The sequence below is a fragment of the Pangasianodon hypophthalmus genome, chromosome 8, assembly GCF_027358585.1.
Source record: "Pangasianodon hypophthalmus isolate fPanHyp1 chromosome 8, fPanHyp1.pri, whole genome shotgun sequence".
NCBI classification, from domain to species: Eukaryota; Metazoa; Chordata; class Actinopteri; order Siluriformes; family Pangasiidae; genus Pangasianodon; species Pangasianodon hypophthalmus.
The window spans coordinates 6,428,309-6,440,320 of NC_069717.1; the positions used below are offsets into that span (position 1 = coordinate 6,428,309).

A 12,012-nucleotide genomic window follows, 5' to 3' on the forward strand; every position below is an offset into this window, starting at 1 on the left:
TGAGATGCATTTCCAAATTTTAGAAGTAAGGAGGCGGCTCTTCCTCAATAAGAAGCCTCATAAACTTGTTTACGAGTCCCAGAGCAGGGCGCATGGCACAGCAGCACCCACTCACTGTTCCACTGAATTTCCACAGTGCAATACCAAGGGATCACACTGAAGTGTTTAAGGTCTGAAGAATAAACGCTCAGCCAGACAGCAGTTTAAAGAAAAAGCAAATGGAAGAATTTTATCATCTGGGACATCAGAGAGTGTGTTGAGTTATCGGGGTCATCCATTTTATTTACACTCACTGCTCTTCTCCAGAGTCACATTAAGAGGCTTCCAGGTACACACACACACACACACACAGAGATAACATAATAACATTTGCTGTTGAACTAATCCATTACACAAAATACAATTGCAATAATCCATTAAAAAATTATTTAACTTCTCTGCTGAAATTAATGTAAGTAGCTGCTTCATTTAATGAGCTTTATCAAGGAGCTGTACCACCCTGCTGAGCTATTTCTATTTTTCCACCCAATAATACTAATAATACAATGCTGAATCACTTATTCTATTTTATTTAGAATGTTTAGTTGCATTTTGCTGGAAACAAGTTACCTTCCATTAGTCAATAAAGCAATATTCTTTATACCACAGTGCTGTTGAATACTCGATTCTGAATGTTCAGAAGCTGTTAATTAATTTTCTATAACAGCAGCTCTGATAGTAGTGCTGGCTGCAAGGATTATATTAATGCTCTTGTTCTAATACTTGCCATTTCTACATTAACAACTAACTCAGGGACCTGTATGGTGGACTAGCCACATAAACACATTTTATAAATGTGTCTAATTATTGATGTGAAATTTTCTGTGGGGAGATGCTTATTTTATTTTTGGAAGAAGTCTCCAGCGTCACCACTTTGTAACAATCAGAAGTAAAGTTAATGCTGTAACTTTAGGTTTTCCAATACAAGAAAGTCTTCAGGACAGAGGAGTTGGCACTTTGTGGTTTCTTGATTAACATGACAAGATGTATTTTTTTTTTGTCTTATCAACTTTAGAGAAGCTGGTAAGGGGAATGACTGTTCAGATATGCTATAAGTAATAATAGGATTGTTTTGTGAACATTGTAACTATAAATGGATAACAAAAGCATGATATGTCATTCTAATTGTTATCGTTTGCAAATTGCTGTGGTATAGGAATAATAAATCACTTTTATTATGTGTTGTTACAGGAAAAATAATCAATTTCAGGTTAGTTGTTGATTATATCCTATAACAGCACACCCTGTCATGTTTTGTTGCATGCATATTTTAAACCTATAAGCCATATCTATTAGACAATGGCTTAAATTCACATACATTGAACTCCTGATCAGAATATCAAATCTCAGTAGTAGAAGTAGTAGAAATCCCACTGGTAGAAGTCCATTAGCCAAAATCATTCACTTTTGTCTTTCATGGAATATTACAGTTATAAAGTACCGAACTGCAGCACAATCATTTCACCATGTCAAGAGAGAGGCCATGGTAAATCATCAAGTAGTCTACCATCAGAATCCCTTAATAGTGTTTGTTTTGAAACACCTACCACAATGATTTGACAACAACTTGTTACAACTGTAGAATGCAGGCATTAATAGGTTTGTCCCTACCTGTTTTCCATCTTGGTGTCTATGGTCCCAAATGGCACCTGACAGACTACAAAAAGTATTCTAAAGTACAAGACAGGCTGTCTGTGACCAACCTATTTCCCTTCCCCTATTAGTATCTCAATCTATGCTCTACTTTCATCCCCTGTGAGATTTTCCTACAATCCTTGAATGTTAGCCTTTTGTACTTCCTCTGCATTTTGCCACCAGGGAAATTACCCCCATTGCTATGGCAGTACTGCTAATGCTATTCTGCCTTTAAAGCCCACCAGGAACCTTTATTGACATGTAAGACATTTGGCATAAAATGTAAACACAAACAGAGGATGAAGAGGTCACATAACCTAAACCAAGAGGACAGGGCACATTACGACTGGAGAAAGCTCTAGATTTGGGTAGTTTAATAGGAGGAGAAGATGTGTCATAGTTTTATATAATTGTTCCCCTAAGCCTTATGTAGATGAGTTCAATAATCAATTTTATCAAGCCACTAGACTACAGGAACAAAGCTTGTGATATTATTACCCTTTCCAATGCTTCTCATATTCTGAGCCTGACAGTGGGATGAAATGGTAATTGCACAAATGGGCCGTTGCTCTAATAGTCATGCCTCATAAGATAGCACATTAAGTACCAGGTAAATGAACACAAATACAAAAACTTGCGTTCACTGGGCTTGTGGATAGATCCTCTACAGTGCCATGGTGCATCTCTCCAGTCCCTGGTTTAGGTTTACATTGGATGGGAGATCGGACTAAGGTAGGAATCCCCAGCAAGGCAAAGAACTTGCCAATAGGACTTGGTAATCACTATAATGCCTACTGCTGATGTTCCACCTGATCCCTCGTCCCATGAGTATAGTTACTTGCTGCCTGAAACTTCAGTACCTCCTGGTGCCTTGGAGTGTGCCAACTTGCCAACCATGGCTACAGTGAAATCTAGAGCTATTCGTTGCCACAGCACTGTATGTTGCCCCAGAAATCATCACTTGCCATCTATTGACTTTTATGAGTTAGGGCAAGGCACTGGTTTGGAAGGACTGTTCAGGGCAGCTCTGCCTCTTTGGTTTAGTCTTTCTACAGTCCAGGGTCCGAAGCCTGTTTTCTGTTTAACCCCAGTGAGTGGGTTAAACACAAACAGGCTTCGGACCCTGGACTGTAGAAAGACTAAATCTACAGGTACCATAATACTTCTTGTTTTGGTGCACCTTTCCATCATTATGTGGGGTAGGTTTGCCAAGGATGTGCAAGGATGTACAGGATGTGAGGAGAGGACCAGAGTGGAGCTGTAGGATATTAAAGCCATACGCCAGATACTTTAGAATTAAATTTATTTTTGCTCTGTACAATCTATAAACAAATAAACCTGTGTTCCCACAGCCATTTCACAGCCTTCTATCACAAAAGAGATACAATAGGACAAAAAAGCACTAAATGCTGCTGGTTTGGAAATGAAAACCAGGACTCAAGGACAGCATCACTTTAGAAGTTAGAACCCTTAACCATTCGAAGAACCACAGAGTATCTCTTTTTTATATACATTTCAAACAGGTGGAACCTTGTGGTCTTCGCAACTTCTTAAAGGTTTGTTGGACCAACAAACTACCTTCTAAGAAGAAAAGAGCTGCTCATGCCCTGCATTCATTCAGTACTGTCTTTGTTCAGCATGAGTCAGATTTGTCTCTCCTTTATTCCTTCACACTGCTATAATGGATATTTAACATGCACAGCAACAGTGAAGCAAAAGCCATCCATAAGCTGGAGACTCTGAGATTTCACGCTCATCCACAATCCGTCAGCTAAAACCAAAACCCAAAGACTTAATTATACACACAGGCCTTGTTTAGGGTTGAGCTGAGACACATCAGTCTTAGCCATAGTGGGGCCAGAAAATCCTGCAGGCACTAAATATTCTTCCTGGCAAAAGTTTCACAGTGAATTTCTAAAAACCTGACAAAAGAATTTTTGCTTCCATCAATAAGTGCAAATATTCCAGGGACAAAAACAAGATATGCTCCAATGTTAATGAATGTGGTCTTTCCACAAGATTAATACCCTGACTGTCCACTCCCACACAAATGTAATTGTACAAACTGCCACTCCCATGACTTTTCTCTTGGGTCGCACAGGATCTTAGTCCAAATGCCTTTACACTTGGTAAAATGTGTCTTGAAGTGGTTTGAGCGAACATGTTTAAATATGTCTTGCATTTGTACTTTGATTTTTATGTGTTTAACCTCCATCCAGATATAATCCTGAAACTCAATAAGCATGAAACAACCAAGTGTGAAGATTCTGAAAACAGGTCAAAATATGTGATTTTGACCATTTTGACACAGTAATATTCTGACATATTATCTAGTATGGTGTTCTGCAGTTTTGGACATCACATTTTTTTACACCTCAAAAAAAAGGGTAACAAAATTCGTTTTTAATTTTCTGATGATTTCATGAAGGTTTTCTCACGCACAAACTCTAAATTCGCATAAAAGCAGATGGTATGCCTAATACTGATAGGAGCTGAGCCAAGAAATATGTTGGCAAGCCTCAGTCTTTCCGTTGGTGATTTGATTCATCTACATAACCGACTGAAGCAAGTTGCCACAGCTCCTCCTGCTTAATACAACACATATTGTAAGAAAGTAGTATGAGAGCATTTTCTCTTAGCTCATCTGTGACTCACTTTCTGACATTCCTGTTCTGAGGCTCACCAGATCCATTATACATTTGAGCTGCTGTGCTTGTGGAGAGCAGAACAAAATGGCAGGGTCTATCATGAACCATTCATTCGTGTCATTATTGGAACTGCATGCCAAGACCATTTCAGGGTGAGTTTATGGCCAAAGTGCATAAGTATCCATGCTCCTGTAGGACCTAGCAGACATTTCAGAACATACCAGGAAACAGCGCCCATGCTTCATGATACCCAGCCAAGCAAACACGCTTATTATTATTATTGCACAGTGGGGGACTCATGCTGTGAAAAGTCTTTAATTGGATTTGGTGATTCTCTTGAAGTCTGCCTGAATACAGCTTATGAAGTGCTTTCAGTCATTTGTGCTGGGAATTCAATGTAAATATGTACTTGATTAAAAAAAAAAACCTTCAGTGTTTCTTTTGTCTGCCAATCTGGAGATTGAACTTACTAAAATGCTTGCAGTAGAGAGATCTGATGTGCAGAAAGCAGATGGCAATTGTCTCCAATGTCTCAAAAGTCTCCTGCCAAAGCTGTGAATATGGAGTTTTTTTTTTTGTTTTTTTTTTTTTGATGAACTAGAATATTTCTGAATGCAAATTTCACTCTATTGTCTAAAGCTGCAAATAAGCAATGATAAAAAAATAAGTACAAACAATAAAATGCAGGATGAATTTTATGAATTTCTTACTTACATTAAGAGACTACATACAACAGGAAATAAACTTTCATCAAATGCAGAGTGGAGTGAGGGCTTTAGCAGGCTCTGTTTCTGTATTTATCATTGATGGTTGCTCTGGAAGTACACTGCATCACAGCAAAAATTAACCAGAAAAATGCTTGCAACACAGAAAGAATTAACCAGCAAGAATTAACCAGAAAAATGCTTACCGTTGCAAACTAAATATATGTTAGTGAAAGGTATAACTGACCCCAGAAAATAAATTGAAGGTTTTTTATGAATTGCATTGCACTGATTGCAGCAATGCTTGAACATTGATTGTCCGAGACCGCAGCCATTAGAGATGAGTGTCTCGGACCAATCAGAGCTCTTGAGTTGTTTTTAATGGGCAAAAAAGTGCTCCAGTTTTACTTTGAATATTGCCAGCTACTGCATAATGGATGGATGGATGAAAATAAATATCATAAAAATCCAAACAAACAAACAGACAAATAAAGGTGCAAACAAAATATAACAAAATAGAAATTCATTTTACATTTGGTGACATTTCATTTATACTGTTTGTTTATTACCACTTTGCACAATATATTTATGCATTTATTATTTATCTTATCTGAGTTCACTTGTGTCCTCCATATCTGAGAGTCACTCTGTATTTCACAAAACCAGAAGGTCAGTATTTGAAGACTAATTGCCAGTACATTTTAAGCAAAACAGTAAAATTTTGAAAATAATAGAATCCTTTCTAACACTCTGGAGGAAACATGTCACTCAGGAGTGGAGGTGTTTCAGGTGACACGTCTCCAGACCTGAAAATTTTACCAATTTATCATCTGATTGTATTGGAATGGAAAGCATGTGAATCAAACAGAAGATGGGTTTAGGTCTAACGTTTCATCCTTACACTTATAATAGTTTAACTTACTTTTAACAAGCCACAGCAAGTAAAAACCTTCCTGCAGTGAGGAAGATCCTTTCTATAAAAGGCCACCTGCTCGTGTCTCTGGAACGCCCCTATTTTTACCCCTTTTTAACAGGTACATATCTCACTGACCAGGAGTCAGCTGTTTCTTCCCATCACATACAACTGGAAAATCATGACACTATGTGCAGAAGACAGGATTGCAGAATGCATTACTCAAACACTGAGCCATAGCTGAGTTTGTTCATCCCGCAAATGCCCCTTACTCTCCTGAAGAGCAGGATTTTATTAATAAACACCAGGCAACCAGATGAATTCACACTGATTAATTAGCAAGCCCTGAAATAACGTATGCTGTGTAAAACAAGAGCAGAATGTGAGATGAGCAGGTGCAAAGCTCTGTGTGTGCGTGTGTGTGTGTGTCACATGACAAAAGCACTTGGAAGAAGTAAGACAGGTGAGTTAATGACAGCAGTTTTAAAAAAGCCGCTGACCATCGATACCGACATGACACACAGTGGTGTAATGACATACAGTAGCTTATAAGGATGTGACAGTAATGCAAAATTATGCCTCATACAATGCAGAGTGATGAAAATCCACCAGATCTGCACAGCAGATTACAGCGAGTGTGAAACAGTAAATAACAGTAGAATGATTTTTAATTAAACTGCTATTAAGAGACAAACAAGCATCAATGCAGAAACAGGAAAGTTTTAAAATTCTCTTATCTAAGCTGCACTTTATTATCTGAAAACAGCCTCATCCTCTGATCTAGTGTGTGTGTGTCTGTGTGTGTATTTTGCCACAAAAATATCCATTATGTTGAATTAACCCATGTAATCTCACTACTTACAATTGTGTGTGAAATTTTGTTTAAAAGGCTTTGTGATATGTAAGGAATAAAACACTTAGGGCATGCTGTTATAGGAAAATAATCAACATCAGGGTAGTGTGATCCAGACTCACACATAGTGGAGGTATTGTTACCACCCTGAAGTTTACTATTTTCCTATAACAGCATGTCCCAATGTGTTTTATTCCTTTTTTCGTTCTCTTCAAGTTTTATTTATTAAAGAAAGAAGTAATACTTTCTAATCCTTTTTGATGTTTTGCAACGTCCTCTAAACAAGGTAGTTCCTGTAATCACTTATTTTATATTCAGCTAACAGTTGTTCACTCAGCATCCTCTCTTTTTAATAAGACAAACACTGTAGCTTGTCTTGTTCCCGATAAACCACAAAGTGCAAAGCCCTCTACGTCCTAAAGACTTTCCCGTGTTGGAAAATGTACAGGAACAACTTTACTTCTGACACTACTCCACTACAGTTACTCCTGCTGAGACTAGAGACTCCTTCCAAAAATGAGAATCTCCTCATGTTTCTGATTCAATCCATTCATGTAGAGCATTCAACATACAAGTCTGTTACTATACAGTAGAAATGATAAAGTATCAAAACAGGTGCATCATAGAAATCTGTGATTTCCCTCACTGTAACAGTTGCTGTTATACAAAATTAATCAACACCGTCTGACCAATCAGAATCGAGTATTCAACAGCAATAATAGTTACTCAAGCTACAAATTAAATAATAGGTTGTCTTAATTTCATTACATGACCAGAACCATGCACATCTGCAGTACCTGACAAAGAATATATCAGGAGGATCAGATAGAGACAAAACAATGATATTTGGTGGAAATATCTTTAATGAGTCTATTACTGAGGTTATTAAGACTGTTCATTTATATCATTCTCCCAGGAGGTGCAAATGTATATACTGTCACAGACGTAAACGCCTTATTGTAAATGCCTCAATGTAAATATGTAATTGGCTATTCATTAACTAGCCATACTGCACAGATTTTTAAAACAATGTTAAGAAAAACAGTTACACAAAGTAAAAACTGTTTTTTGTGATTTTATTATATTATTATAATATAATATAATTATAATAAAATTATAAAAACATTCTAAAGTATAAAATAGTGGAAATATATTACTGTTGATTTTATTATCATTTTATATTGTTTGCACAAGTAATTAATGTAAGTTAATGCATGGTTTTAAATATCTGTTAACACTTTGGTTCCCACCTGTTACAATTTTTTTTTAAATAACTATGTTTTATAAACGAAAAGGCATATCGTTTGCACACAGTTTGCACCTTGCTCGATTACATCCTACAGTGTTGAATTCACATTTGCATTGCTGATTTAATGCAGTGTTGAATAACATATTCGCCACTGACTTAACACCCACAGTTCACATTTGAATTAACTCTCACAGTATATGTAAGGAATAATCGACTCCGGTCTGTTGAATTATTAGAAAAATAATGCACCCCCGAGGGGGAATGCCATTACACTTCAGGTGTGCGTTATCTTTCTAATAATTCAACAGACCAAAGTCAATTATTAAGTCAATTATTCCACTTATAACACAGTTACTACACCTCAAGACATTGTTCAGCTGTTTTATTTCACGATATTTGTCAGGTTATTGTCCTTAAAACGCTCTTGTGTGTAGAACTCATTTCTTTATGCATCCCATCTCAAGCCTTTGTCGCTAATTCCAAAACGTCATTTTAGAACTACTAACGGAGGCTTGAGCCATTGATATGCAGTTATTGCAGAGAGAGAGTGAGCGAGAGAGAGAAAGCAAGCAAAAAGAAAGAGAGAGCACAAGAGCTGCGATTCTGACAGTGACATAGAAAGCTCGCAGCTGGGTATTTAAAGTGTTTGTCCCCTCTCTCTCTATACTTCTTCCACAGAAGTATTTTTGGCTTTAAGCCAATCGTTAAACACATTTACTGCCCAAGCTGTTGTTTTTTTGGTGTTTTCTTCATGTTTTTCACCCTCAAGCCTGTCTAGCTGTTCATCGCTGATTGTTTTATGTCGTTTGCTGTTGCCGCCTGCCTCTGATGTTCGCTTTTTTCATTTGGACTGTCCAATACAGCTGTCACCCAGTTGTTGAAATTTTCATGCTCTCCATAAATATTAAAAGTCATTTCTGGAAAATTGAAATTGTCTGTCATTTTGTTTGTTGTTAGATCTGTGTGCTGTGGTGGACAGTAGGCTAAGTTTTTCATTATTTCTGTTAACTTGGCGAAGTGATATGGAACTGTAATGTGGTCAAGACCTGCCTGGAAGTACTTTAGCTGTTTACATTTGCAACCAGCTGGATACAGGCTCAGCAGATGTTAAAACAGTACTGGGGGAGTTTGTCTTTTATGCAGTTTGAAGTTCCATCATTCTTGAGTGAATTAATCAGATGTCCTTGCAAATCTTTCACACTTGGCAATGAAACATCATCCCTCACTTCCTTCTCGGGGTGAATGTTTGTCATGGTGGACTCTCAAAAAAAGAGTACTAAACTGTATTATTTCTTGTCACTGGGGTGGTACCCTCAAGTTCCCTCAAACTCATTTTAGGTAATAAGCTACGTTACACTTAGTCTAATGTCCCGTGTTCATCAGGGACGGGTGATATTACGATATTACTTAAATCTATATCACTATATTTCATGGTATTATTTTGCAGTAACAATATAAATGACGATATGAAAATATAACATTCGACACTATCTTTTTGGCCACAAGTCACACCAGCATAGTCTCGACAGCCGTCTGATTCACAACTGATCTTCTGTATCCAAGCCACTTCTATATTACGGAGGATGCTCCTTTTTTGGGGATTGATTCCTTCTTCCTCGTCTAGTATTTGAACTCCGCCTTCCGTCATGCTTGTTCTAGTTCTATGTGTGAGATGCCCACGTTGCCGGGCATAAACTTGTCATCATCTATCATCGATTTCGCAGGATGACAAATTCTTATCATGGGGAGGAACTGTACCAGCATATCATGGAACGATACGATAGGGCACAGCTCTATTGTTCAATTATCGATATCTATCTGAAAGTTGCATTCTGAATGAACAAACAGACTAAACATATATCACCTTCAACAGATAGATAGATTGAGAGAGAGAGAGAGAGAGAGAGAGAGAGACGTAGATAGATAGTTAGTTAGTTAAACAGATATATATATATATATATATATATATATATATATAGAGAGAGAGAGAGAGAGAGAGGTGTAGATAGATAGATAGTTAGACAGATAGATAGACAGATAGAGAGAGAGAGAAAGAGAGGAACATAGATAGATAGATAGATAGATAGATAGACTCATACAGTGCCTTGCATAAGTATTTACCGCCTTGAAATTTTACAAAACAAAACATGTACGTGTGATGGTACTACCCCAGTGACAAGGAACAGTATAGTGTGCTACCTTTATAATCTGAGAAGGTATTCTGGACTTAATTGAGATTGTATGTCATGAAAATTCACAAAATAGTCCCTTTTGTGTATTTTGTAATATTGAAGTGAAAGAACAAAGACTAGCTCTCTTTTTCGAATTCAGTTACAGTTTTTCATTTTGAAAACGGATTCGAAATTCATTCGCTGGACCGGATTAGGACCTCTAGCTGGCTGGTCCTGGCCTATGGGTCATATGCTTGACACCCCTGCTCTAAAAGGTAATTACAGTCCTTTTTTAAAACCCATGTAAGAGATACACATTAAAGGTACAAATGATAAGGGTACCACCCCAGAGACAAGGAAAGGTACAGTGTAGTACCCTTATTTCTGAGAGTGGCTAGAGAAATAGGGGACAGAGAATTTCATGATGTGCTGTGAATGCAGAGAGCAGAGCATCCAGCACTCATATGCAACCTGTGTAAAGCCTTCTTTTTTATGATTTTTTTTTTTTAATCATTTCACACTTTTTCACATTGATATTGATAATAATAATAATTGGAGAATGGAAAACACACTCATGGCTATGCTGGAAGTTTGTAACATCCCTGATAATCCATACATATGAGGTGTAAGCAAGAATATTTCAGACAACTAAGCTAATTATCCGAGGTCGGTGTTACAGGGATATGGAGGGATATGATGCTGTTTAAATGAGAGAGTGTGTAAAATGGCTGTGTCTCATTTCGCGCTGTCTACCTGAGCCTTGTGCTGAGGTCCGTCTTCAAGCTCCGTCACGCTGTTCATGATTTTCGCAGAGCTCCTTCACCAATATTCTCCGACAACAACCTGTAAAAATCCGAGATTTGTCCTCACGGACTGTAAATATATCCTGCTTTGTTTAATCCCTCCATTAACACACAGTTTTAGTTTCTCTGTAGGAGATGTGAACTACTTCAGCAGTACACACACACACACACGTCCACCTCAGAGCTACTGAACCTGCTGCAGGTCTGACACACATTTGAAAAAGAAAAACACACTTAAAATGACTTCTTACTCATAAAAATCAGAAGAAAAATGTCCCAAATGTGTTCTTTGACAAGAAATGTGCTCGAAAATGTCGGAGAGGGAAAAGAAAAGAAAACAACAACCACAGCTGTGTTTGCGAGTGATGCGCGAGCCGCTTCTCCTCACGCCAATCTTCCTGTGAGGAAACTTCCTCTGTCCGTTAACGAGATGAGAAAAATAAATAGGTTAAAAAAGAGAGAGAAATGTCGGTATTCTGGGATAAATGTGTATCCACAGCAGTGTTGGAGTTCGTATTAATCCTGCAGCGTCCATGAGAGAGTATGTGTAGTCATTAAAAATGTGTGTGTCTCACATCTCACTCAGCGTCTCTGTAGTGTGTCTCTGCTAAGCTAAAGCGCCGCTTTACAAACGAGAAGCAGCACAGGGTTGCCAGATTGGAGTCATGGTTGCCAGGTCTGCAGGTGAAAAATCAACCCAGTTGCCAAACAAAAGCACGAAACATGCCTCTGACTCCGATTTATGATCCAAAATACAAACATTTACGTTATCAAATCCATTGTATTTAGGTATAAGTGCACATTTTCATTACAGTTTATTCATTTGGCTGAATAAATGACACAGGATACAAATGAGAAGCTAAGGGTTAAAGGAAAAATCCACCCATTTTCTGTACTACTTGTCTTACACAGGGTTGCAGGGTTCCTGGAGCCTACCCCTGGGGACTCAGGGCACAAGGCAGGGGACACCCTGGACAGGGTGCCAACCCATCACAGG

The 12,012-nt window shown here is 37.9% G+C and overlaps 1 protein-coding gene across 2 annotated transcripts in view; it reads right to left on the reverse strand.

The window, feature by feature from the left end:
- LOC113535166 (fibrinogen C domain-containing protein 1) overlaps positions 1 to 11,627 on the reverse strand; it is an 83,683-nt gene extending 72,056 nt beyond the window's left edge. The window contains exons 1-2 of one of the 2 annotated variants that reach the window (XM_026928359.3): positions 11,267 to 11,627; positions 10,966 to 11,055 (exon numbers count right to left, since the gene is read on the reverse strand). In XM_026928359.3, the coding sequence (XP_026784160.1) occupies positions 10,966 to 11,013 (48 nt within the window). In that variant the 5' untranslated portion in view covers positions 11,014 to 11,055; positions 11,267 to 11,627. Of the gene's footprint in view, positions 1 to 10,965 lie in introns of both variants that reach the window. The other variant, XM_053235830.1, reaches the window with a different exon arrangement.
- Positions 11,628 to 12,012: the final 385 nt, after the last annotated feature.